The sequence below is a fragment of the Clavelina lepadiformis genome, chromosome 6 (assembly GCF_947623445.1).
Source record: "Clavelina lepadiformis chromosome 6, kaClaLepa1.1, whole genome shotgun sequence".
NCBI classification, from domain to species: domain Eukaryota; kingdom Metazoa; phylum Chordata; class Ascidiacea; order Aplousobranchia; family Clavelinidae; genus Clavelina; species Clavelina lepadiformis.
The window spans coordinates 915,138-937,024 of NC_135245.1; the positions used below are offsets into that span (position 1 = coordinate 915,138).

Sequence of the window (21,887 nt, forward strand, 5' to 3'; positions counted from 1 at the left end):
TCTATGGAAGAAACCATACCTCTTTCACGAAAACGTTTTTCTTGCACTACAAGTTCAACGCTGTAAAGGGTGTTTTAAAAGGTTTGTGTGATTTGCGTTAAGGTATTTGAAATATTTTCAACTTTTTATTCTAACTTAGTTACAATCGTTTTTAAAAATAAAAAACAAGATACAGGTTGACACTTTGAAGTTTAACTTTCTATTTGAGTTTTCCTTACAAGCTTTCACAAACATACGCTTGCTTTTTTACGTGTACTAAGAAAATTGCTCTTTTGATTTTATTAGTCAGGAAGTTTCATGACATTTGCAATAGTAAACCATTCAGTGGCGTTAAAAATGTTAAAAAACATTGAAAGACAAGCAACTTGTTGTGGTTGACGATCAGAATATTGTGTCCATGACTACGGTTGCTGTTTTATGACAATGCTGTCAGTATTTTTCGTAATATTTAATATTACCACGGTCAAGGTCAAAGCCGATGAGGAGTCGTAAACAACAAATTTCTAAAAATGAAAAGAAGAGAGACGTAAAAACGTTTTTGGTCCTTACAGTGCTAATGCTATTAGAGCAGTGTTTCTCAAACTTTTTGCGATCGCGTACCACTCATTCGTTTTTTTGGCTACACTGCGTACCACCTGGCTCCTGAATGACTTATTTTACTCAAATGTACCGGTATTTATTAGTTATTACCGTTATTACTATACCATAACACCAATGAATAGCAAGAAAACACAATTTAATTTGATAGATGCAACTGTTTCTTCTGCACAAGCTTGTCTATCCGGGGCAACACATTACCCACAGCACATCGAAAATCATGTTCACCGGTACGCGGTACCACTTAAAAAGCTCTCGCGTACCGCTAGTGGTACGCGTACCGCTAGTGGTACGCGTACCACAGTTTGAGAACCACTGTATTAGAGGAAGGCAGATTCACTGAAGAATATTTTGGTGTAATTTTTAGTTGTTGGCTGTTTCTATCCTTATCGGTCAAGTGATAACGAGTTCCTCATTAGCAAACCCTGTAATGCCCCACCAATTTGTTTGTTACACCAATTTGTTACATCCTGTTTGTCCTTCCAGTCTGTAGCCGTTCAGGATTTCTGAACACGATGAGGCGAGTTGCGTGTTATTCTTGGGTAAAACGACTATTTTTTTACAGAAGCATATTGGCCAATTAACAAAAAAACTGGTAACTTTATGTACCAAAATAAACCAAACTATAATAATCGACCGTAGTAATTGATAATGTAAGTTATAGTAATGTACCAGATAAAGTTAAAGGGGCAAGGGTATATAAAGAAAAGTAATCAACGAAGGAACGTAAATTAAGGAGCAAAACGAAAACTTTAAGGAAAATGTCCCAAGTGTTCAATTCAGAGCCATATGGTGTAACATAGACATCTAAGCAATGTTCCCTCTAAGCTGCGCGCGTGCGCAAATGCGCACTGCTGACACGGTCTCCGCGCACAGAAAATCTGTGCTGCGCACAAGAAAAAAATCCACCCTGAATTGAAAATAGAATAAACGCATAATAATGACCACGCGCACGTCTGATGTTGCTCACAGTGGTCCAAGGGACCGCTCAGGGAGTTAGAGTGTTTGCTCAGACTCGTGAAAAATTAGAGGGAACATTGCATCTAAGTGTTTTGGAAGTTCAAACTTTTGCCTTATCATGTATTCTATACTGTAGACCAGGCGTGACCAACCAGTCAGAGACTAAGAGCCTCACTTCTTACTGTGTTAACCGCAAAGAGCCACATCACACACATTATGATTTATGACGCTTTTTTTTATTACGTCATAATACTGCATCCGATATTGTTTCAGTTTCATCATCTTTATTCTGGGTCAAAATCTGATGTAATCAGTCATTATTTAGCAAATATCAATTGAACATTACCCAGTAGAGATTACTTTTCTGTATTATTTATCTGCCTAAAATGGGTACAATGTGCTCTCTATCAGAAGTTCAATATGAACGAAAGAGCCGCATAATACCGGGCAAAGAGCCGCATGCGGCTCGGGTTGGCCAGGCCTGCTGTAGACCTTATAATAACCTAATGAAACGGGAATTATTTGTGATGGCAACAAAATCAAAAACTAGTCATGGGAGAATCAAAGCCAACTACGTCATTCACTGTATAAAGGACGACTAAATAGGACCTACATAGTTACAAGCTTGTTAACAGAGCCCCGAAAAGTGAGAAATGTTGAACGACATTTAGTCGTCCAAAGGCTTCTTTCGATCCAAGAATAAACATTTCGACATTGTCTTACACCAATAACCATCATACCGTTGGACGCAGGTCATTAGAAGGTCAACAACGTGACTCAGTTAGCCTAAAGCTATTAATTACAAAACTTGACGCTTCAAAGTAGCAGGCAAAAATAAATTCTAACTATCTGTTTGTAAGACAAAGATAGTGCACACAACACACTAAGCACGTGCAAACGCCTCATCTTTTTACGTTGAATGTACGCAAGTGCACGGTGAGAATATTTCCTTCTGGCGCAAATAGTACAATTATTTATTCACCTGCAAAATTCTGAATCCTAAGCAAACTCTTAACAGACAAACCACCCGATGAAGAAAGAGCTCTTTGAAAGCCACAATGTTCTGTTTCCATTTATAGCTGGTGCTTTGGACTTCAAACTAAAGCCTTGGAGTGAGAACGGATGTCTGCGGATACGTAAATTATTAAGACTCAACCCTGGGAAATGACAAATGTCACTTTCAGATTCTATAAATGGATTTGGATTAAGCCATTGTGGATCAGGCTATATATAGGCCTACACGGCTTCACTTAGATGACTGTAACAGCAATTTTCAGTTTTTCAAAGAGATTTTTCTTCGGGCAGAAAAATGTTGAATCTTTTCGTGATTCTGCTTCTGGCTGCTGGTGCGTGTGACGTCACTTTCAAATAAAAATACCGATTAGTTAACGGCGTGACCTGATTAAAGACATATCGGCGTATCTATATTTTCGTGAGACGTAAGCTACATTTTTTGCAGCGGCTTCCGCTAGCGAGCGAATAATTAACGGCAACAATGCTCCCTCTGCAACATTTGCTCCCTGGCAAGTTTCTTTGCAAAGGTACGGCAGCCATTTCTGCGGCGGATCCCTAATCAGCAAGTATTACGTCATGTCAGCATGCCATTGCCTTCAGAAAAAGTAAGTTTACTAAATAATGACGTCACTGAAAACGAAATGATGACGTGATGATTAACATAAGCACCTTTTTGTAGCAACGTGTACGTCATAATGGGCACAACAGACTATCGGTACCCGTATCAGTCAGTTTATGCTGACAATTTCTTCTGCCACTCAAGCTATAACTCAAATACCATGGACTATGATTATTCTATGCTTCATCTTTCTCAACAGGCCGCCACCGGCAGCACAAATAAGGTTGGTTCCTAAATTAAGGACCTGGTACTGGAGTTATAGCGCGCTGTGAACAATGTACACTCAATCATTTGAAACTATCACTTGTTTGATTTTCATGTTTCGTAAAAGTTAACGCGTTTTGTTTTTCTCCACAAAGATTTCAACCATATACGTGGCAGACAGGGAATACCCGTCCGGTACTCAAGCTTTGATCACAGGCTGGGGCTTAACGGTCGGCGGAGGCAATAACCTTCCAACACAACTGCAGTATGGTTACACGAACCTTATGTCAGCAGCTAGCTGCAGGAGTTCTTGGGGTGTGGCAACCATCACTGACCGTATGCAGTGCGCCGGCGGAAGTAACGCCGTGGACGCGTGTCAGGTATAGGAACTAAAACAAGATTTTCAAGACATAATTCTTAAATTTTTTAATACGATTTGCAACAGCAAGTAGCCTTACACTGATTTCTGACCTTTCTTTTTAAAAGGGAGACTCAGGAGGCCCCCTAGCGGTGTACGACGGAAGTTACTGGGTGCTGGTTGGTAATACCTCCTGGGGAAGCCCCAACTGTGATACTGGAGTGCCTTCGATGTGGTCCAAAAATTACGCTGTCCGTGATTGGATTTATTACTATTCTGGTGTTTAGGGACGTGATAAATGTTATATACGCAAAACATCTAAAGCGGTTTAAGTAAAAGCAATGTTGCAAGGAATACGTGACTGTTCGGTTTAGGGATTGACTTTGGTTTTCAAGGTCATTTAAAAGGTTAAACCTTTTTCATTCGTTGCACGGCATTTCTAATCCCTGTAAGCTATCGGGCTTTCACCAGTGGTGGAAACAAGTTTTTATGGTCGTGAAACAAGTCAAGTCACTAATAGAACATGTCCAAGTCAAGTTGAGTCATTTAATTACATTTCCAAGTCATGTCCTAGTCCAAGTCTTAACACATAGGCTACTAAGTCACAAACAAGTCGCCAGTTATGATTTATTTTTCGTTTTAAATCGATAACGAATAGCTTTCAGAATACTCATAACTTAAATGTAAGAATAAAACATGATTTTATACATTTTTGGCGTATTCACACATTCAGTAGAATGTAAGCTATTGCGTGTTGGTTTTTAAATAATTTTTTTCACAAATATAAAAATCGATTCTATAACGAGTTGAAATAATTTTGCATAAACTCTACTCGAGTCTGTCTATCTCTGGCTTCTTTCTGCAACACCAAGGCATTAATTGCAACTACCGTCATTGCTTGGATTTAATATTAATACCTGCGTACACAACTAACACCTGTAACTAAAAATACTGAAGCCGATGCGTCTCATTTTTTGGCACACGTGCACTGTGAAAATTAGCGTATGTGCCACACTACGTTGCAGAAAATGTTTTGTCCAAAACTAATCCAGTAGGTTACAAATAAGACCATTGCTTTTGCAAATAAGGCCATTGTTGAAAACAATAATTCAATAAGGTGTATTTTACAAAAAACAATGCAATAATGCACACGTAATATCTTAATGCCCTACTATTTAGTAGCCTATAGGCCTGCAAGTTAATATACGGTAGGGCAATTACGTATGTTAAACAATTGAAACTAAAATAATGCAGAACATTGCCACAGTGAGCCAAGCAAATGTGTGAAAAAACAAAACAGCATATTAATTTTTTATGAAAAATTGGTTGATTTTGTTGAAGCTTCTAGTCATTGACCTATTTATTACGACTCATCTCTAACCTATCTATGGACATCGTATAAAGAATTATTTATATAACATTAATCGATACGATGTCTATGAGCTTATCGATTACCCAAGTCGCGCTATTGTGTTTATTCATTTTTGATGTCAAGATCGCGAAAGAAAATTGAATAGGGAATGGAAAAAGACACTGGTCCGCCGTCAGCTGAAAAACGAAGAATTTGTTGGAACGCGCGTGATAATTATTTACAGTGTATCCAAGATCATACGTTGCCCGAAGAACAAGAAAGTAACTGCGCAAAATTGAAAGAAGAGTTTGACAATTCTTGCCCTAAAGCTTGGGTAAGTCTGGAATCAACATTTCCAATCGTTGTCAATGTTTACCTTCAAGCTACTATTAATTTTTTGATTGATTTTGGTATTGACCAGTGGTTCTCAAACTTTTTCAAAAGAAAGTACGCAACAGTCTCCTAGCAATTTTGTGAATGTCTCACCGTCCCTTAAAAATCAACACAAAACAACACGTTGGTTTTTATGGTATCAATGTGACGGGTGTACCTGCTTCTTTGCAACCAGTTCAGCAATGTTTGGTTTCGTTTTGGACAACGCAACCTTATTATCGTGAATCACATTCAACCGGTTTCGAGCTTTTGCTTTGATGGCAAGAAGTGCCGTTTTTTTGGAAGGTGCTTCGCGGTCCTAGAAAATTGTCTCGCGGACCCCAGTTTGAGAACCACTGGTGTAGACTGATAGGTCGTACTCAATATTGCTTTTCATGAGCTTCAGTGTCGCACATAAGGTGCATTATTTTGAACTTAATAACTTCGACAGAACTTCTTTGCACTCAATTTTCAATTGAATTAAAGATAATACAAGTCTAACTGCGTACATTACTGTGTAATTGTGCACTTCCATTGCGTCATTTTTGGTTGCTTGGTGCACCCAAGATCTTACTGAAAACGACCATACTCTGCAGTCAGGGGCTATTGATGGTATGATATTGTCTTTATCCTTGGATAGAGGGAAGTCTTTGCTCGACCTAAACCGTGCTGTATATAAATGCATCACTTCCAGATTTTTTTGTGCTTTACATTTTTGCCCGAGACCTTGACTGGAAAGTAGAAACCTTGCGTGCAAACACGCAGATTTTGGCATGTTAGCGTGCACTGAAGTGTCAACTCTTTGTTTATTTACTATAAATTGGCGTTTAAACAAATGTTGATTAGTTTCGTGTGTTCTGGTGCCACACTTTCCACTACGGCACTAGACAAGAAACTTTCAGGTCTAGTATACAGAAAATAAAATGATTCATTCAATAAACTTAGAACAAAATACCCACATTAACAGCATGATAGTACGTAGTGATTAAACTGAAGGATAAACCTTTTTAAAATGGATCTAGTATTCAAGTGCACAGCCACAGGATGCCTTTCTATACCAGACTCCACTTATTCAAATTGTGACGTCATCTGGTTGTGCACTTGTATACTAGACCCCAACTTTTAATTTAATATGTTTCCACTACTATGCTCATGGTGTGAAGGGTGGCTCAGGCTATATAAGCTTGCAAACAATTACTGATAATAATAATAATAAATCAGACTGAAAAGCGCTATCTTTATGTTTGTACTAAGCTTTGGTTGCAACTGTATGTCCATACAAGACATAACCTTATTTCTTTATCCAGGTGAAACATTTCATTCGTCAAAAAGCTTGGCAAGATTACAAAAAGGAGGTTTATAAGAAAAGGGACGAAGAAAAGTAAACGACAACAAGCTAAATTACTTTGATTTTTTTGCACTGGGATTTCAAATTTAGACAATGTATGAAAAAGTTAAAAGTCATTTGTTGGAAGGAAGTGCGTCAAGCCTGTACAACAACCTTGATGTTTTCATTGAAGACAGTGAAAAAGGTGGAAATCATGCAATGTTGTGTAAATGGCTTACATACATGGGATTACATGACAACAAATCCTTCAAGTTATACTAAACTACTAATTTCGCAATCATTATGCGCATTTGTGAATATGCAAAACTCATAACATGTAAATATATTTAGAAATTAGCGTTTCGAAGTTTGGTATCACTTGAAGTATTTGTTCATCCTTTGTTTTCATTCAAGTACCTAAGTGTGTAAGATATGTATAAATATTTTTCTTGTAAATCTACTCCAAATGTGCACCTGTTTGCATTGTCTATACTCTGACCATTGAGTATTACATATCTGTCACATTGTTTATACAGATTTAAATGGGGGTTATGATAGAATGTCGTTTGCGACTGTTTCAAAAACAAACGTGAGTCTTGTACATTATCATCGAAATGGAAAGATCACCACCTCACAGGTGACGGCTAAAAAAACCACATGTTCTGTGTTAATCGATGATTTTGAAAGAGAATCATCTTTGATTACTAGGTAACCAACACACAGTCAAAGAACTGCACAGCCCTGCAGGCACGATGGTGTAGCCTAGGACATCAAGACGTTCTGGTCGTAGCAAATTTTGAAGGATTTTTGGTACAAATTAAAGCCAAAATGTTAGAAATCCATCCCTATTTAGTTGATTAACGAATGCAATTTTCCTTTTAAAGGTTTATGACAGCGATGGACAGTTAAAGTTATTTTGGTATTCCCCGTCAAGTGAAGAGAACTTAGCCGATGGCAAGTCTTACTGCAGGTCTGGTAGCTAGAGTGTCAGCATATTTTAACTGGAGTATAATAGTCATGGTTGATCAAGGAGCTTGTACGTTGCTTGATGAAACCAACGACTAGTACGACTGACTTAGTGAGGAACTCAAACAAACAACTCTTATAAAAGAGCTCCTCTGTGTACCTCACAATAACATGAACACAAATATTTTAACATAGCAACAAAAAGATTGCACAGTGACACAAAGACAGTGACTGAGCCTGTTTTGTCCTGTTACAGAGCTATTACTTGCGTTAGTGGGAAATTCATCTGTGTCGGAAGGTTTGATGGCAAGGTTATGGTCATCACGGCAAACAAAAACACATTTTCTGTCTGTAAAACATTGCATGGCCACTCCACTCCAATAACTGCCACAGATGGATTAAACAACGCAGATAATGGCGACAAGGTGATTCAATATCTATGTGAAAGAGTGCCAGTAATGGATTATAGCTTGGAAATGCAATGTTACGTAATTACTCTAATTAGTTTAAACTTCAGTGTTGGCGGCTAATCCCAATATGTTGTTATATTTTTGCAAAGGTCGACTTCATAAGTGCTGATGACAGTGGGACAATCTGTACTTACAGAAGTAGTGATGAGTTTGAATTTGTCGCAATGATTCCGGGGTCAAGGTTAGTGGCCTTAAGATAAAACAACCGAACAACATAAATAACCTGAAGACAACATTTATTTTCAAAGTGTATTTTTTTAATATCACGCAGTGTGAAGCACTGTTTTCCAAATCAACAAACCACCGAATTGCACATCCATTTCACATTTTATTGCAGCGTCCCCTGCACCAGCATCAAACTCCTCTCCAATGGGCTGATAGCTGGTGGCTTTCTAACAGGGCACATTAGAATCTTCGACCCAGTTGAGGCGACAATGCTGAGTGAAATAACAGCTCACACGAGGGCAGTGTCATGTATGGATGCCACGATAGACAAAGAGGCCTCTTTGGTGAGTAGGCCATCTCACTGCAAAGAGTTTGAGTGATTGAAAGTGTTTAATATCTCAATACTTGTCAAACAGCTGATTTGTGGAAGCGAAGACAGCTTCATAAGGGTGTGGAAAGTGACCAGAGATGATACGATTACGGTAAGTGACATTTTTCTTTTGGATTTGTTGGGCATTAAATCAGTACGTTGAACATGCCGACCATTTCATTTTAAAAAACTGAAAAATGAATTCAAATAAAAATTTTTAGGTTACGCATGAGTGGTCTGCATCCATCCGTGACATTCAGATTTGTGGAGCCAAGTTTTGTGATCCACTTGGTCAAGCTTTCGCTGTTTCAGGCTACGACTCCAAAGAGATCATGCAATTTTCACGAGTCTATTAATAAAACAAATAATTTTCGACTGTGAACTATCATAGCTTAGCTGTTTTGTCGATTTTCAATAAAATCTTTGCACTTTCAATTGACTGAGGGTTGTTTGCTGCACAATCCTGGACCAAATGTAGCTCTTTTAAGACAAAAAAGAGACAACCGTTTAGTCATTCGTGCCCAGATTGGCACAACTTTGTGATGGAGTTTCACTTTTCTTGCTCAGATGCGCTTGATGCATGACCAGTTTCTTTCGAGTGTGGCAAGCGTACTCCAACTTGTAATTGGTGACAGAATCATCCATGTCAGTTGATTTTTCCTCTTTTATGCTCTCGTCTTCCAGGTCTTGAGGAGATTTGTCCTTAACTTTGAAAAAGACACAGGTCCCTGGAACTTCTTCCTTGGTTCCGACAAAGCATTTGTTATCCAACTGCATCACTGGATGCTCCTCGAACAATCCGATCAATTTCACTTTGTTCAAATCACACTCCGCCAATGCTTCTCTGCTTACCAGGCCGACCAACTCGACAAAAACATAATCCTCATCCACCAATTCCCATTCGTCTGGGTCTAACTCTTTTGTTTCATCACAATCACTAGATTCCTTCGAAGTTTCAAATTCATCACTAGATTTCATTGTTACATCATCATTCGATGCCATCACAGAGTATAACTGAAATTAACACCTAGCCAGACCATGTATTAATAGAACTGATGCTGAAACCATTGCAGGTATACGTTATGCATTGCATGTTACTGACACACATACTCAAGCGTGAAGAAAAAACAATCATTTGCATTTCTTGGCAGAAAGCTAACCGACTTTTCTATCATGTACACAACACAACAACAGGTAATAAGTGAATAACAATAGCACTGATCTATGCCAAGGGTTGGCAATTTATTGTGTGACTCACAGAGAGTGGTCATACAAGCTTGCGACCCAATCATTCCATAAACAGTACAAAGTAACACAACTGTTTTAAACAAAGTTTGTGATGCACAGTGGGGTTATGTTGCATCAGCAAGCATCATAGACAAACAGGCAAAACAACTGTGCTGATGCTAGCAGATTAAAAGTTTTCAATGTATCCGCGTCATATAAATTTAAAAACTTTCTTTCCACCCAAAGTGGAAGGTCATGTGATCCAAATTTCGGTTAAAACTTATCATTTTCTGACCTTTAGTCTGTAATACCAGTTTATGAAATTTGTAAATGATGCTATGACTGACAGCAATTAGGAAGTTATATTCAGAAATTGCATGTTCGAATGTTCAAGAGCAACAACAATGACAAACAGAAACAATGTTTTAAGAGTTTGGCTCAATGCTGAGAATAGAACCAAATTTAAAGTGTTGTATGACTGGAAATTTCTGAAGAACTTCAGCTTTGTACATTTTAAACAAACCCGAATTTACTTTTCCCCAGTGGGGTACAGAACCGATACTGTACAATAAACTTGAATGCTCTGCAAAGGGGCCACTCTTCACTTCATTGATGTGTTTTATGCATTCAAGAAACATGTATTCACTGTGATATTCCCTGACAACATCTTCTTTAGCAAAGTCTTTCGGCCGAATGCTTTGGTGCATGATAAGCTGTGAGGAGCCGAGAATGAACGGAATAAATTGGAAATCATCAAGGCCCCAGACTCCCTGGCTACCGGCCGGTTCCATTCTATAAGTGCGCTGCAGCTTCCTTGCCAAGTCCAAGTACGAGTTAAATACTTTTGTTACTATGGCAACTTGGTCGTGAGGGGTGAGGACACGTAGCCTGTAAAGACAACAAAGAAACGAAGCAAATGACGCTTCATGGCCGGTGCCATAATCGATGCGCGTCTCGTTTCCGAAGCCTTGGACAAGATAGTCGGATACTTCCTCTGCTGCCCTGTGCAAGTTTACCGGTAGAATGGTTTTTGTTAAATCTACGGCCTCATCCTTAACGTGATTTAACCAGGTACGATAACCTTTGTTTCCAAACCTCTGCGGCTGCTCCACGGGTGGTGTTTCATCAACAAGTGTTGATAACCTTCCCAACATCTCCAATAACTTCTCGACCGGTTTTGATACAAGACAATCGACACTCAATGGTTTGCCTTTCACCGCCGTGCTCAGACAGGTTAGAAAGCCGACATAGTCGTGGTAAGCTTGCGATTTGATCCACTTTTGCATGTCCGCCACTAACTTCACCTTCACTTCCGGAATCACAAACTCGTGATTCGCAAATTGGTCATCAGGGGCAACAAACTCTGCCTCTGCTCTGTCGTCATTATTGGTTTCATTGGACATCATGTAAAATATTATTCTCCTAATAGAAATCACACATTTATGCTATGATTATAAACAAGGTTTGAAAAGGTAAACCTACACATAGAAAAAAATGTAAAACATTTACCAAAGAGTTATTGATATCTAATATTTTGCCATTGGCATACACAACACAATACTGAACATTGATTATATAGAGCATAGGACATCATCTAAATTCTACAATCTAAAATGTACATAGCAGACTGCCACACAAGTCGGTAACTTGCAGACAAAAGATGATATTATTACAATGAATAACAAGTTACCCTTGTACAAGCTTATTTGTTCAAGAATTAATGCAATTTGGAAAAATAGTCATATTAACCTTGAATGAAAATAAGCTAAAACGTTGAAATAGTTTCATAATAATAATTAGAGCTAGTATGCTGGAACATCACCAATTAAATTCAGACAAAAGTTAAAAACCAAAATGGAGGAATTGATGGAGTGGAAGGTGGCTGAACAAACTGCACTTTAATGGAATTAATTTGCTTGAAATAGGGTTGAAAGGTTTAAAGAAACATGACAAAGAAACCACAAAATGCTCACAACGCACACAAGACAAATTTCATCAAGCATAATCAATGAACTTTCAATTCGGTTTGAAATCTTACCAAAATGACCAACCATAAAGTTCTTGATCAAAATAAAGTCACCGAAAATTTTATGCCGGTAGAAAGAAAAAAATTATAAATACAAAATCCTGACTTGAATAGGCAACAACAACAACAATTCAGGAGAGTGAAGACTACAGTTACATAATCATAATAAAATACTTGACCTCATATTTAAAGGAATAAAACATAAACTAAACATTAATAGTTTGAGTCACATAGATATATGGATGGAACTTTTATCAATTGTTCCTCAAAGAAAAAGATCTTTTCAGCTGTCAATCATCTTCGTCTTCAGGAACAAAAATATCATAATCTTCAAGCAAGTTTGCACCTTTCATAGAAATCATACCTCCCAAGTAAACAAAAGGGATAACAACAACCAAAAACTTTGTTAATCCGAATGAAACCTTTTCTGGTATCTGCAAAATTCCACCAGAGGCAGTCTGCCAAGTGTTTCTGACATTTCGTCGTAATGGTGATTGTTGTGATAAAATCCGTGCAAGTTTCTGACTTCGAGAGAACAAAAACATCTTAAAATTTTTACCGATGATTCAAGCAGAAGATTGTAAAATGCACTTACAGAAATTTCTAATTCTATTTGAAAACACATAAATTACTTTATAAAAAATATACAAAAATGCCCATAGTGGAAAATGTAGCACCTGCACGCATGAGATTTATCAAAGTGCAAGCCGAAATTTTTTATCTTAATGCTGATTTATAATTAAAATAAATAATTTATCTGGTTGTTTGAATGCCAATTTATAAAATAAACAACGAAATAATGCTTCAATGCACCCCATCACGCCAAAATTTGTGCCCTTGCATGCACAATTACTTGTCGAAAACAGTCATACATTCCAGTCAGGCTAAAGGCTGACTTCACCATTCGATTATATAATTCATTGTAAGGCCTTTATAATGATGCAATATACTCACTACTAAATACCATCCTTAAGATGAAAAAAGTGCATATAATGCATGTGTTGTTATGACTTATAAAGTCATAAGCTTATTTATTTAATTTTAATGACAAAATAAAAAATATGATTAAACTTGACATTTTAGATTTCGAAGTGATTATTTCACTGGCGTCTGTTTAACGAAATTGCTGAATCATACTTTAGAGACCGGCAGATTTTTGCTAATGGGTTTCTGACTCTTGTTTTGGATGAGGGGAAGAAAACGTGGTGGTGGTAGTAGTGGTGGTTAACGATGGGGCTCGTATGCTGGAGGTCTCGCGTTCGAATCTTGCTTATGTTTGACTTCTTTTTTTGTCAAAATTTATTTTTGATTTATTTTAGTCATGAGAGGTGAGAGTTCGGGCCGGAGGGGATTACTTTTAAATTAATTCAGACTTTAGACAAAATATCGTTGAAGTTGAAAAACACCGTTTATTTCAATTCGCAGCCTAGCTTAATAATTTATTCAAGAAAAATGATTGTTTGGGTCAAAGGGGATTAGTTTTAGGTTAATTTACACTTTGAAAAAATTAGTATCATATGTTGCATTAAGTTGAAAATTAGCATTAGCATTTCAAATCCACATTAGCATACATTTCAATTCACAGAATAGTCTAATTACTGTTTACCGTATTGATATTTTTCTACTTTGGTAAACAGTGGTTGGTAAAATAAGTGTGTATTTCACCAGACGCTGTTTATTGAAGTAAGAAAATACCAATTGAATTACCAGCTAGCAGGCTAGCCGTTTCCAGCTTTTTCCGAATTCAGTAACCGGCAGCCGGTGAAATAGACGCTGCCTTTAGATTTTACGTGACACAGATTTGTGAAAAATTGTGAAGAGAAACAGATGCACACATAAGTGTAATTGGCGATTAGCGCAACGTACAGTGGTTGGCATGACACAGCGCATTTGAACTAGGACCTTACTAGCCTTTGTCAGTTTGTGTGTTTTTGGTCGTTATTGTATGTCATAGACAGCACGTTATCAGTCACTAAGGAACAATCAACAGCAACGTCTTATTAGTAAACAACAACCTGTTAATCAACGATAGCATTGGCTTTTTAGGGTCTAGAGCAGAAGTGCACAATCACAGCATGCATTTGTATACCAGACCCCAAATACTCCAATTGTGACGTCATTTGGTTGTGTACTTTTGCACTACACCCGCTTTTTGATTATAACTCTGCATCATACATAAAACTAAATCCGGTATCCAGCCCTCAGGCTGCGGAGTTTGGCATAGGCGCATTCACTATTGCTTTTCATGAGCTTCAGTCAGTCAGTGCCGCTCTTAAGATGCGTTATTTTGCACTTAATGCCTTGGACAGAACTTCTGAGCACTCCATTCTCAACTGTTTTAAAAGATTGAATAAGCCAAACTGTGTACATTACTTGTAATTGCGCACCTATAATAATTGCACACTTCTATTGCGTCTGAGCATTTCTGCGCACTAAACTTGCCATTCTTGGTTGCTTGGCGCACCCAAAATCTTGATGAAAACGGCCATATTTTGCAGTCCGGCCATGCCCTGGCTCCTGCTGCCTACTTGACCATTGTTTTATCGGGCCAAACTTGCCAAAGTCTCTATATTAACTTTTTGGTTAATTTCTACAACCAGACGCCCAAGTAGGCACCACCGTCATTCTCGGTCTCTCAACAAACCCTTGAGATTTCTATGATCATTGATGATTCTGGCAGAATCATAAATACTATATACACATGTTTATAAAATATCTATGAGCAGAATCCTAAAGGTGGCTGTACACAATATACGTTTTTCATCCGTTTTTTAGCAATTTTCGCTACGTGCGTAAATGGATACGCAAAGAAAATTGCGCATGTGTTTGAATTAATGTAATAACAATTCTAAGAAAAACGATTGACCAAGGGTTTGGTCAAAAATAATAGAAAACATTTTTCTGTTTACTTTGTGTTTGGTGACGCTACTCAATGGTTAACACCTCGCACTTTTAAGCTCCCGGGCTTTGCCGGTTTTTTCTCGTTTGTTGATTTTTGTAAGCATATTTCTTCTTTTTCTATGACAAGGTTAGCACCAATAATTTCGCTTTCCACAGTCAACAGCGAAAAATAAAATAAATAAATAAAGAGATTAGAGACTGTCCCGGTATGCCTTGGTATCACCAGGTGTCTAAAAAAGCGTAAGCACTTAGAATACGTATTAAATGCTTTGGTATTTAAAGAACATTGGTTTTTTTAAACATAGTTAGTTCTAGAAAAAGAAGCAATGTTTGCAAGTCAGGACGGGCAGCATTTTGGCAAAAAACAAGAAAACCAGATGGAATAATTTGTATGTTTTTTAGACATCAAATAATGTATTTTACAAAACCAAAACCTAAATACTTTTTAGTTGTCTTAATTCAGATAACATGTTTGCTCCGAAAATGTTTGAAGATTTTGAACTCAGTAAGCATGTCAACGAAAATGTAATCAAGTTATTTACAAACTTGAGAGATGTCGATAATTTTATTAGGGAATTTGAGGACATCACCGACACAAAATTTGTGGTTTGCACAAAAGTGAAGAATTTCGGTTCAAATGGTAAGTAGCAAAATTATCGGCCAAGCTGGGCTTCTGGAATGCTTAACAAAAAATCTGCAGCTGTGAGGTGTAGGCTATATGCCACAGTAGCATATTTTTTCTCTAAATCATAGTGCACATAGACGAAAATTGCATATTAAACGTGATCGTTGCTGATTTTTTTTGTTTTAGTGAAGCCAGATGGATTAACTAAGAACATTTTCTGGGAAAGCCAGAAGGGTGGAAGCATTCCTATTTCATTTAATGGAAATCCTCTTATGTTCTATGGCAGGAAGGTTTGTTTTTATGGTCATCTCATATCTACACCACTATGGAGTACATATTGTTAATTAAGTACTGTCACTAGATTTCTCTCTGATATACTAGACTGCTCAGATTGGAAAGTGTGTTAATTGCACTTATAATGGCTATTGTTTCATTTTGTTGCGCGCGGGATTTTTCACCCCCAAAAAAAACAGCAAACTTTCCAATCTGGTAGATTACTAGCGTTGCTTTTAAAAATTTGCATGCATGTAATAAGAATTCCAGGTACTCTTGCTGGGTCTCTTATACTTTTGCACTGCAACATGAAGGTTTGAATGGAAAGGAGTTAAGAAGTAATAGCAAATAAATCATGACATAATATTTCCTCAATAACCTATTTTGATAGGGGAGTGCAAAAGTAAACGAGACCCTTATTGCTTGTCCTATTCTATGTGAAAACTGTGTTGTTTTCTGTCCAACACAATTCGTTTTTGTTGAAATCAATTAGAACATGTTACTGCTGTACTGTTTTAGTTAGTGTTTAAGTGTTCGTATGAAGGCCAAAAACGTTCATATAAAATCTTTCACATTCACAACAACTTTAACAGTTTAGTGTTTCATGCAACTCTTGTCAAACCCACATGTTTTGGTGGCCTAGAGTCAACTCAATTCTTATCATTTAACTTCAGGTTCTTGAATGCCATCTTGGAAGCGACAAAAACAAATCTTTAAAAAACAAACTACAATCGCGAAAAGAAAAGTTGAAAGTAATTCTTAGTAACTTATGTGACAAGTCAGATCAATAACAATACTATTCTGATGTAATCAACATGTATTGAAAGTTTTTGAATTTTTACACATTGGTGTTTTCTGGCTAAACGGTATTGTGTTGCCTTATTGACAACTTTGTAGGCCAGAGGCGAATATTTGAAAAGATCACGGACAGTGCGACAAGAATCTAAAAAGATGGGATGCAAAGCAAAAATTCACATCCAGCAAATACTCCGATTTTCAAGCATAATAGTGCGTAACTGTTTCTGTTTTTATACAAAGCATTCTATGGCAATTTTTCCGTTGAATTTTTTCCATGTAGATTGTGGGTAAAGACAGAAAGTCGAAAGAAGAAGGAATAAAAAACTTGGAAGATAACTTTAATGAGCACATAGGATGCGCAGAGATGGAATTCTACGTCAAATTACCGTCATTGTCAGATCACAATTGTTTTGAAGTTGGTGAAGAGGTGAACTATCTTTTATCTTAAGCTTGTTCTTATTTTTAAACATCCAGGCCTGAAGCCCATGTAAATAATTTGTTCATCAGGAAATTGGGAAACGTGAAAATATCGACGACCGTGTTAAGTTGAAGATAATGGAGCTGACGTGTGAAGGTGATTTTTCTTTCACTTTGACTAACTAACTTACCCTTAATTAATATTCAGTTGTTGTTGTCGTCAAATGCCGTACTAACAGTTTCACTTCAAACGTATTCCATTATATGTGTGGCCTTGTTATTGAGGCACAATGCCAGGTACAATGTACTCGCACAGGCATTTCAATGCTGGTAACCTAATATCCTACTTTTCGCCTTATTTTAACATATAATAGAAATTGTATGCCATGTACAATGTTTAGTAAGCCTTCCATCAATCACTCATACTAGTTATAACCACCATCTGTAGATATGTTACTTCAACAGGTTCCACTATCGACGTCGTGAAAAAGTCGGTGGAAGATTTTGTCTTGAATGTTTTGTTTTACAACAAGACTCCGCCTTCGCGAAACAGAAGAAGGTATTTCCCAAAGCGGAGCGATTATTTTAACCTCATGCGGAAAACAAGGAAGCAACAAACTGAACAAAACATCATCATTGAAACAGGTGAGTTGTCCCTTTCTAGTATTGCATTTTATTGTAGTATTGCAAGTATCTAGTATTGCATTCACTTTTCAACCCGACAAGTTTGATCGTGTGATGATAGAAACTAAAGAACGGATCATTTTGAATGCAATCGTTTCCAATTAAGTTGTGCTTGACAACTTGCAGATGTTGCTGTTTCTCGTTTTTGCCTGTCGCATAATGCCACTTCGATATAGATCTGTTAACTTTCTGATGTGTTTCGTTTTATTTTCTTTCCGTTGATTAATTAGACTTATATTTACGGTTTCACTGACATTGTTCTTATATGGTGTCATGATTATTGATCGTTGGTCTGGTTTCTTGCAGGTGAACCACCGTTTGATGTCGCCCTTGAGCAATCCAGAGCACGCTGCGTATCAAAATTAACAACGCTGCAGCAGTTTGTTGTCATTTCACAAGATCTTGACACTGTGCGAGCCGTGAATGATAAATTAGACGCTATATTGTCGTCATTATTGTGTGAGAACTTTCAAAATCCGCTACAACCATCGCGAGTCTCTACGTCAGTCAGTAAACTTCACCAATACGACCTCACTACGTAGAAGTTGGTGACAAGCCATAGATTTTCGACATGAGGTACAAAATTCTATAGTAGGCTTTCTCTCAAGGACCAGCGATGTTGTTTGTCTGCAAAACGCTGTAAACGCTTTAACAGAGTTGACAGCGTCCTTCGCACTTTTGTCTGACATCGAGACGAAATTTTGACGAAAAAACGTTTGTAGAATCTGTTTTTTGTTTTTGTCACTCCAATGTAGGCTTGGTTATGTCTTTGTCGTTTTTTCAGCGATTTCCAGCCAAGTACTGAGCTTTTCAATTATGATCTGTAGGTGGCATTTTTGTATTTATTGCAATAATTCCTTCGCTCTGTTGCAATGTCGTTTGAAAATGCAGAATTGATCACAGTTAACAAGTTGCTTTACAAAAACCTTAAGTGCACCAGAGCTTCTTTGTTTGCACAAGGTCATTTTACCGATACTGCTGCTCATGTTTTCACTATTTCGACTTGTTGTCTATCAAGGCGCTTAACACTAGAATTACCGACGTAATGAGAATCGTAATATTCTAATTACGTAATCGTAGTTAGACGTTGCTCCAACCTCTGGTGTTTATTTCAAAAGAACCCTGAGCGGCGTCAAGTCCATCTTGACGTGAACGTGTTGCAGGCATTTGATGCGTTACGTGGAACAAGTCTAGATTTGAGATAATTTTGCTTCCATGTCCGGGGAATAACCTTTTACGTTAACAAGGCAAAAGTAGCGATCTTGAAAGTGGTCTTTAGTTTGTCCTCCATATCATAGGAACATGAAAAACCATCGCCGGTGTTCGTTTGTTAGCCAATTACTCAAGCCGCTTGAACAAGGAGTCCGTATTTGATGCCCACTGCTTGTCTTCATCTCCCAACAGACAACCGGAAATACAGTTTACATAGTTTTCTCAGATCTGCTCTGATGGCTCGTCGTTGAGTTTTAATCGTAAAAGCTACCACAAAACTAGTCTGGACCATTTTTGCACTTTCTTGGCATGATGTGGATGGAATTGGAGCATACGCGCTATGCGGCAATCAAATGCTGTATAGCGCATATATAGCTCTGAAAAAGCTGATCGTTACTTCCGCGTTCCAATGAAACAACTAAAACTACCGAAAATTAATAATCTAAACTAAAGCATACCACATAGGCCTGTGCCCTTGACTATCGTATTTTCTTGAATAGAAACCGCACGATTTGATTAAAAATAAACAATAGAAACCGCCCTCGCATAGAAGCAGCAGAAGACAATGCTGAAATCGCTTCGGTGTAATATAAAGGCTGTCATTGAGAGCTTGCACATGCGAAAAACAGCAGTTGTCACATTGTAGTAGTGATCAGATAGCAATAGAATAAAACCTTTTTGTCAAAAGACGGCGCAGAATTTTATTGTCATCTAATCAACACTACCGGTACTTCATGTAATAAAAATAGAAGCCGCACAAAACCTTCAAAAATAAAAAATAGTAGCCGCGGTTTCTATTCAAGAAAATACGGTATTCAGTAAATGACTTACAAAGCAAACAATTGGTTTTTATCAGGTCAGCCCAAGACGGAATGCCTTCTGAAACGTCAAAGCTGAATTGCAATGCATGGCAAAATCCGCAATGCCCGACTTCTTGTAATGTTGGTCAAATTCTAAAAGAGAAAAATTAAGAATATCTCAAACACCTAACGTGCTAGAAAAAAGATAATGGCATTCTTAAAATAAACAACAGAAATGCTTTCGGAAACATATAAAGCCAACTCTGGTTAAAATTTTCTGTTGACCAGTGTAAGCTTAAACAGCTGTCAACAAAATCATCATATGCAAGAACAAAGCGACATTCACAATAATGATGCAAGTAGAAAACGAATTCGCGTTTTATTTTCCAGAAACTTGCTTAAAAGTCAACGCTGATTTCACTCCTAGCTCACAAATAAACTGCACTTTATAAAGTAATTCCGGAATGAATGTGATAGCAACAAACGCTTTTTGCGTAAATGCGAAAAATTAAACAACTTGAATTTTAGTTTACTGTAAAATGCGTTGGTTGATTTGGTAATTTACTGCTGTTTACCGTAAAATATTCCTCTTATACGTTTGTGTGTCAAGGCGTTCACAATGTCAATGTCCACAACAAATTGATGCTCGTAAATTAACCGATCTCCTGTAGTTAATGTTAGTTTTATCTTAACCCCAGCAAAGTTGTTCGCGTCGTCCGGTATTTTTGTCAAATATGTAACAATTTTGAGTGCTTCGTAAAACGTTATTTTATTTCGGTAAAGTTTATTAAAAGGTCGCTGAACAAACAAGTTTGTTCAATGTGATATCTCAGGACATAAACGTTAGTTTAGTTCGGTGCATATGTAGCATAACAATTGACAGTTATTCAACTTTGACAGAAAAATATCTAAAATTTGCAAAATATGCGTTTATTGTATTTGTGGTTGCATCACCTATACTTTGTGTGCTGTCTCCGGGCTGGGTTTACGGTTAATCTTGCTCATTTGGTTTGATGGAATATTGCTGTTCATCTGGATGTGAGACAATGCCTAATAATGCAGCGTTTGACGCCGTTAAAGCCTTCACAATAATGGGTTCAGCATAGGTAGTTCTTAGTCTTACGTGTTGTTGTGGCTACTTAATTCGAAGTCGAGAAGAAAGAAGTTCTGATGATCCGTTGCCAAAAAATGTCTACGGCTGGGTGCTGATTTTCGGAGGTAAATTTTTTCGTTTGTTTTTAGAGGAAATAAGTTGAAAGCAGCAAATCAAAAACTACTGTTTTAAAAACTGTACCGACTTGACGTACAATTAAAATTTGAGAAATTTTTTTTTCAAAGTTAGTATTCATGTAAGTTGTTTGTGAAGTCGGATTATTTGATTATTCTTGATTTATAACTATAGCTGAAGATGACAGAAATACTGCTTTTATTTTAGCGTTTACTCAGTTCATCGGCATGTCTATATTCTGGGGACAGGGTGTTCAAGTTCTTCGAAGTTACAATCTACTTACAGATTACTACTGGACATACGGTTACGCCTTTGTTGGTGGTTGGACGTGTTGTATATTTGCCTTTATAGGGTCGTTTATTGCTTTTATGATGGCCCGTCAGACAGACAACAGTTCAAACTCTTCTCATGAAACAACGGTCTCACACATCGTATAAGTTTCTCCGCGAAAATAAAGCTCGAAGCTAAATCTTTGAATGTTTTATCACGTTTTACTTCGTTATTTTACTAATTTTTCCAGCGTTCTTATGCTTATTTACATTACAACGTTAATGATGAACATAAGTGTTGAAACATAAGAGAAACGTTTTATGCAGAATGAAATAAAGCATAAGATTTATAAAAGTTGGCAGAATTAAACAGAAAAGTAAATAAAATACAATTTCATAAAAGTTGTTTGAATTTCATATCCTTTCATCAAAGACTAGAAAAAATATGTACGGCGAAGGTTTCAGACTACCTTTTTGAAACCCTTGCTGTTTCCGTGGCAATTAACATATCAGCTTGGGCAAAAGACAGTTCAGACTCCCAAATCTTAACTTGCCTGAAGAGTTGGATGCATTCATACGTCACATTTTGCAGAGAAGAAGTAGAAATTAAAAAGTCGCAAAGTTGTTGAAAGAAAATTTTCTTTAAATTACCTT

At 37.3% G+C, this 21,887-nt stretch overlaps 6 protein-coding genes across 8 annotated transcripts; 4 read left to right on the plus strand and 2 right to left on the minus strand.

Annotated features, from left to right (window-relative positions):
• Window positions 1-2,742: 2,742 nt before the first annotated feature.
• LOC143462826 (chymotrypsin-like protease CTRL-1) lies at window positions 2,743-4,106 on the plus strand. The gene is made up of 5 exons (XM_076961120.1): window positions 2,743-2,903; window positions 3,017-3,176; window positions 3,251-3,413; window positions 3,550-3,774; window positions 3,881-4,106. Exons 1-5 carry the CDS (start codon window positions 2,867-2,869, stop codon window positions 4,037-4,039), a joined length of 744 nt encoding a protein of 247 aa, XP_076817235.1. The 5' UTR covers window positions 2,743-2,866; the 3' UTR covers window positions 4,040-4,106.
• A 1,113-nt stretch (window positions 4,107-5,219) lies between these two features.
• On the plus strand, window positions 5,220-6,922 carry LOC143462840 (cytochrome c oxidase assembly factor 6 homolog). The gene is made up of 2 exons (XM_076961141.1): window positions 5,220-5,437; window positions 6,783-6,922. The coding sequence occupies exons 1-2, from the start codon at window positions 5,273-5,275 to the stop codon at window positions 6,858-6,860; spliced, it is 243 nt and encodes an 80-aa protein (XP_076817256.1). The 5' UTR covers window positions 5,220-5,272; the 3' UTR covers window positions 6,861-6,922.
• Window positions 6,867-9,208, plus strand: LOC143462810 (WD repeat-containing protein 54-like). The gene is made up of 9 exons (XM_076961105.1): window positions 6,867-7,007; window positions 7,339-7,439; window positions 7,511-7,612; window positions 7,687-7,772; window positions 8,025-8,193; window positions 8,328-8,419; window positions 8,576-8,747; window positions 8,820-8,885; window positions 8,995-9,208. The coding sequence occupies exons 1-9, from the start codon at window positions 6,917-6,919 to the stop codon at window positions 9,127-9,129; spliced, it is 1,014 nt and encodes a 337-aa protein (XP_076817220.1). The 5' UTR covers window positions 6,867-6,916; the 3' UTR covers window positions 9,130-9,208.
• Window positions 7,686-9,776, minus strand: LOC143462838 (general transcription factor 3C polypeptide 6-like). Its single transcript, XM_076961136.1, has one exon. It carries the CDS (start codon window positions 9,773-9,775, stop codon window positions 9,281-9,283), a length of 495 nt encoding a protein of 164 aa, XP_076817251.1. The 5' UTR covers window position 9,776; the 3' UTR covers window positions 7,686-9,280.
• Window positions 9,777-9,831: 55 nt separating this feature from the next.
• LOC143462812 (serine/threonine-protein phosphatase 2A activator-like) lies at window positions 9,832-12,315 on the minus strand. The gene has a single exon (XM_076961107.1). It carries the CDS (start codon window positions 11,404-11,406, stop codon window positions 10,426-10,428), a length of 981 nt encoding a protein of 326 aa, XP_076817222.1. The 5' UTR covers window positions 11,407-12,315; the 3' UTR covers window positions 9,832-10,425.
• A 3,078-nt stretch (window positions 12,316-15,393) lies between these two features.
• LOC143462807 (uncharacterized) lies at window positions 15,394-18,820 on the plus strand. 3 transcript variants are annotated; one of them, XM_076961099.1, is made up of 8 exons: window positions 15,394-15,567; window positions 15,739-15,842; window positions 16,500-16,577; window positions 16,723-16,833; window positions 16,904-17,050; window positions 17,131-17,197; window positions 17,506-17,685; window positions 18,031-18,820. In XM_076961099.1, the coding sequence occupies exons 1-8, from the start codon at window positions 15,396-15,398 to the stop codon at window positions 18,264-18,266; spliced, it is 1,095 nt and encodes a 364-aa protein (XP_076817214.1). In that variant the 5' UTR covers window positions 15,394-15,395; the 3' UTR covers window positions 18,267-18,820. The 3 variants fall into 3 exon arrangements, with proteins under 3 accessions (XP_076817214.1, XP_076817215.1, XP_076817217.1); XM_076961100.1 differs by lacking the exon at window positions 16,500-16,577; XM_076961102.1 differs by lacking the exons at window positions 16,500-16,577; window positions 16,723-16,833.
• Window positions 18,821-21,887: the final 3,067 nt, after the last annotated feature.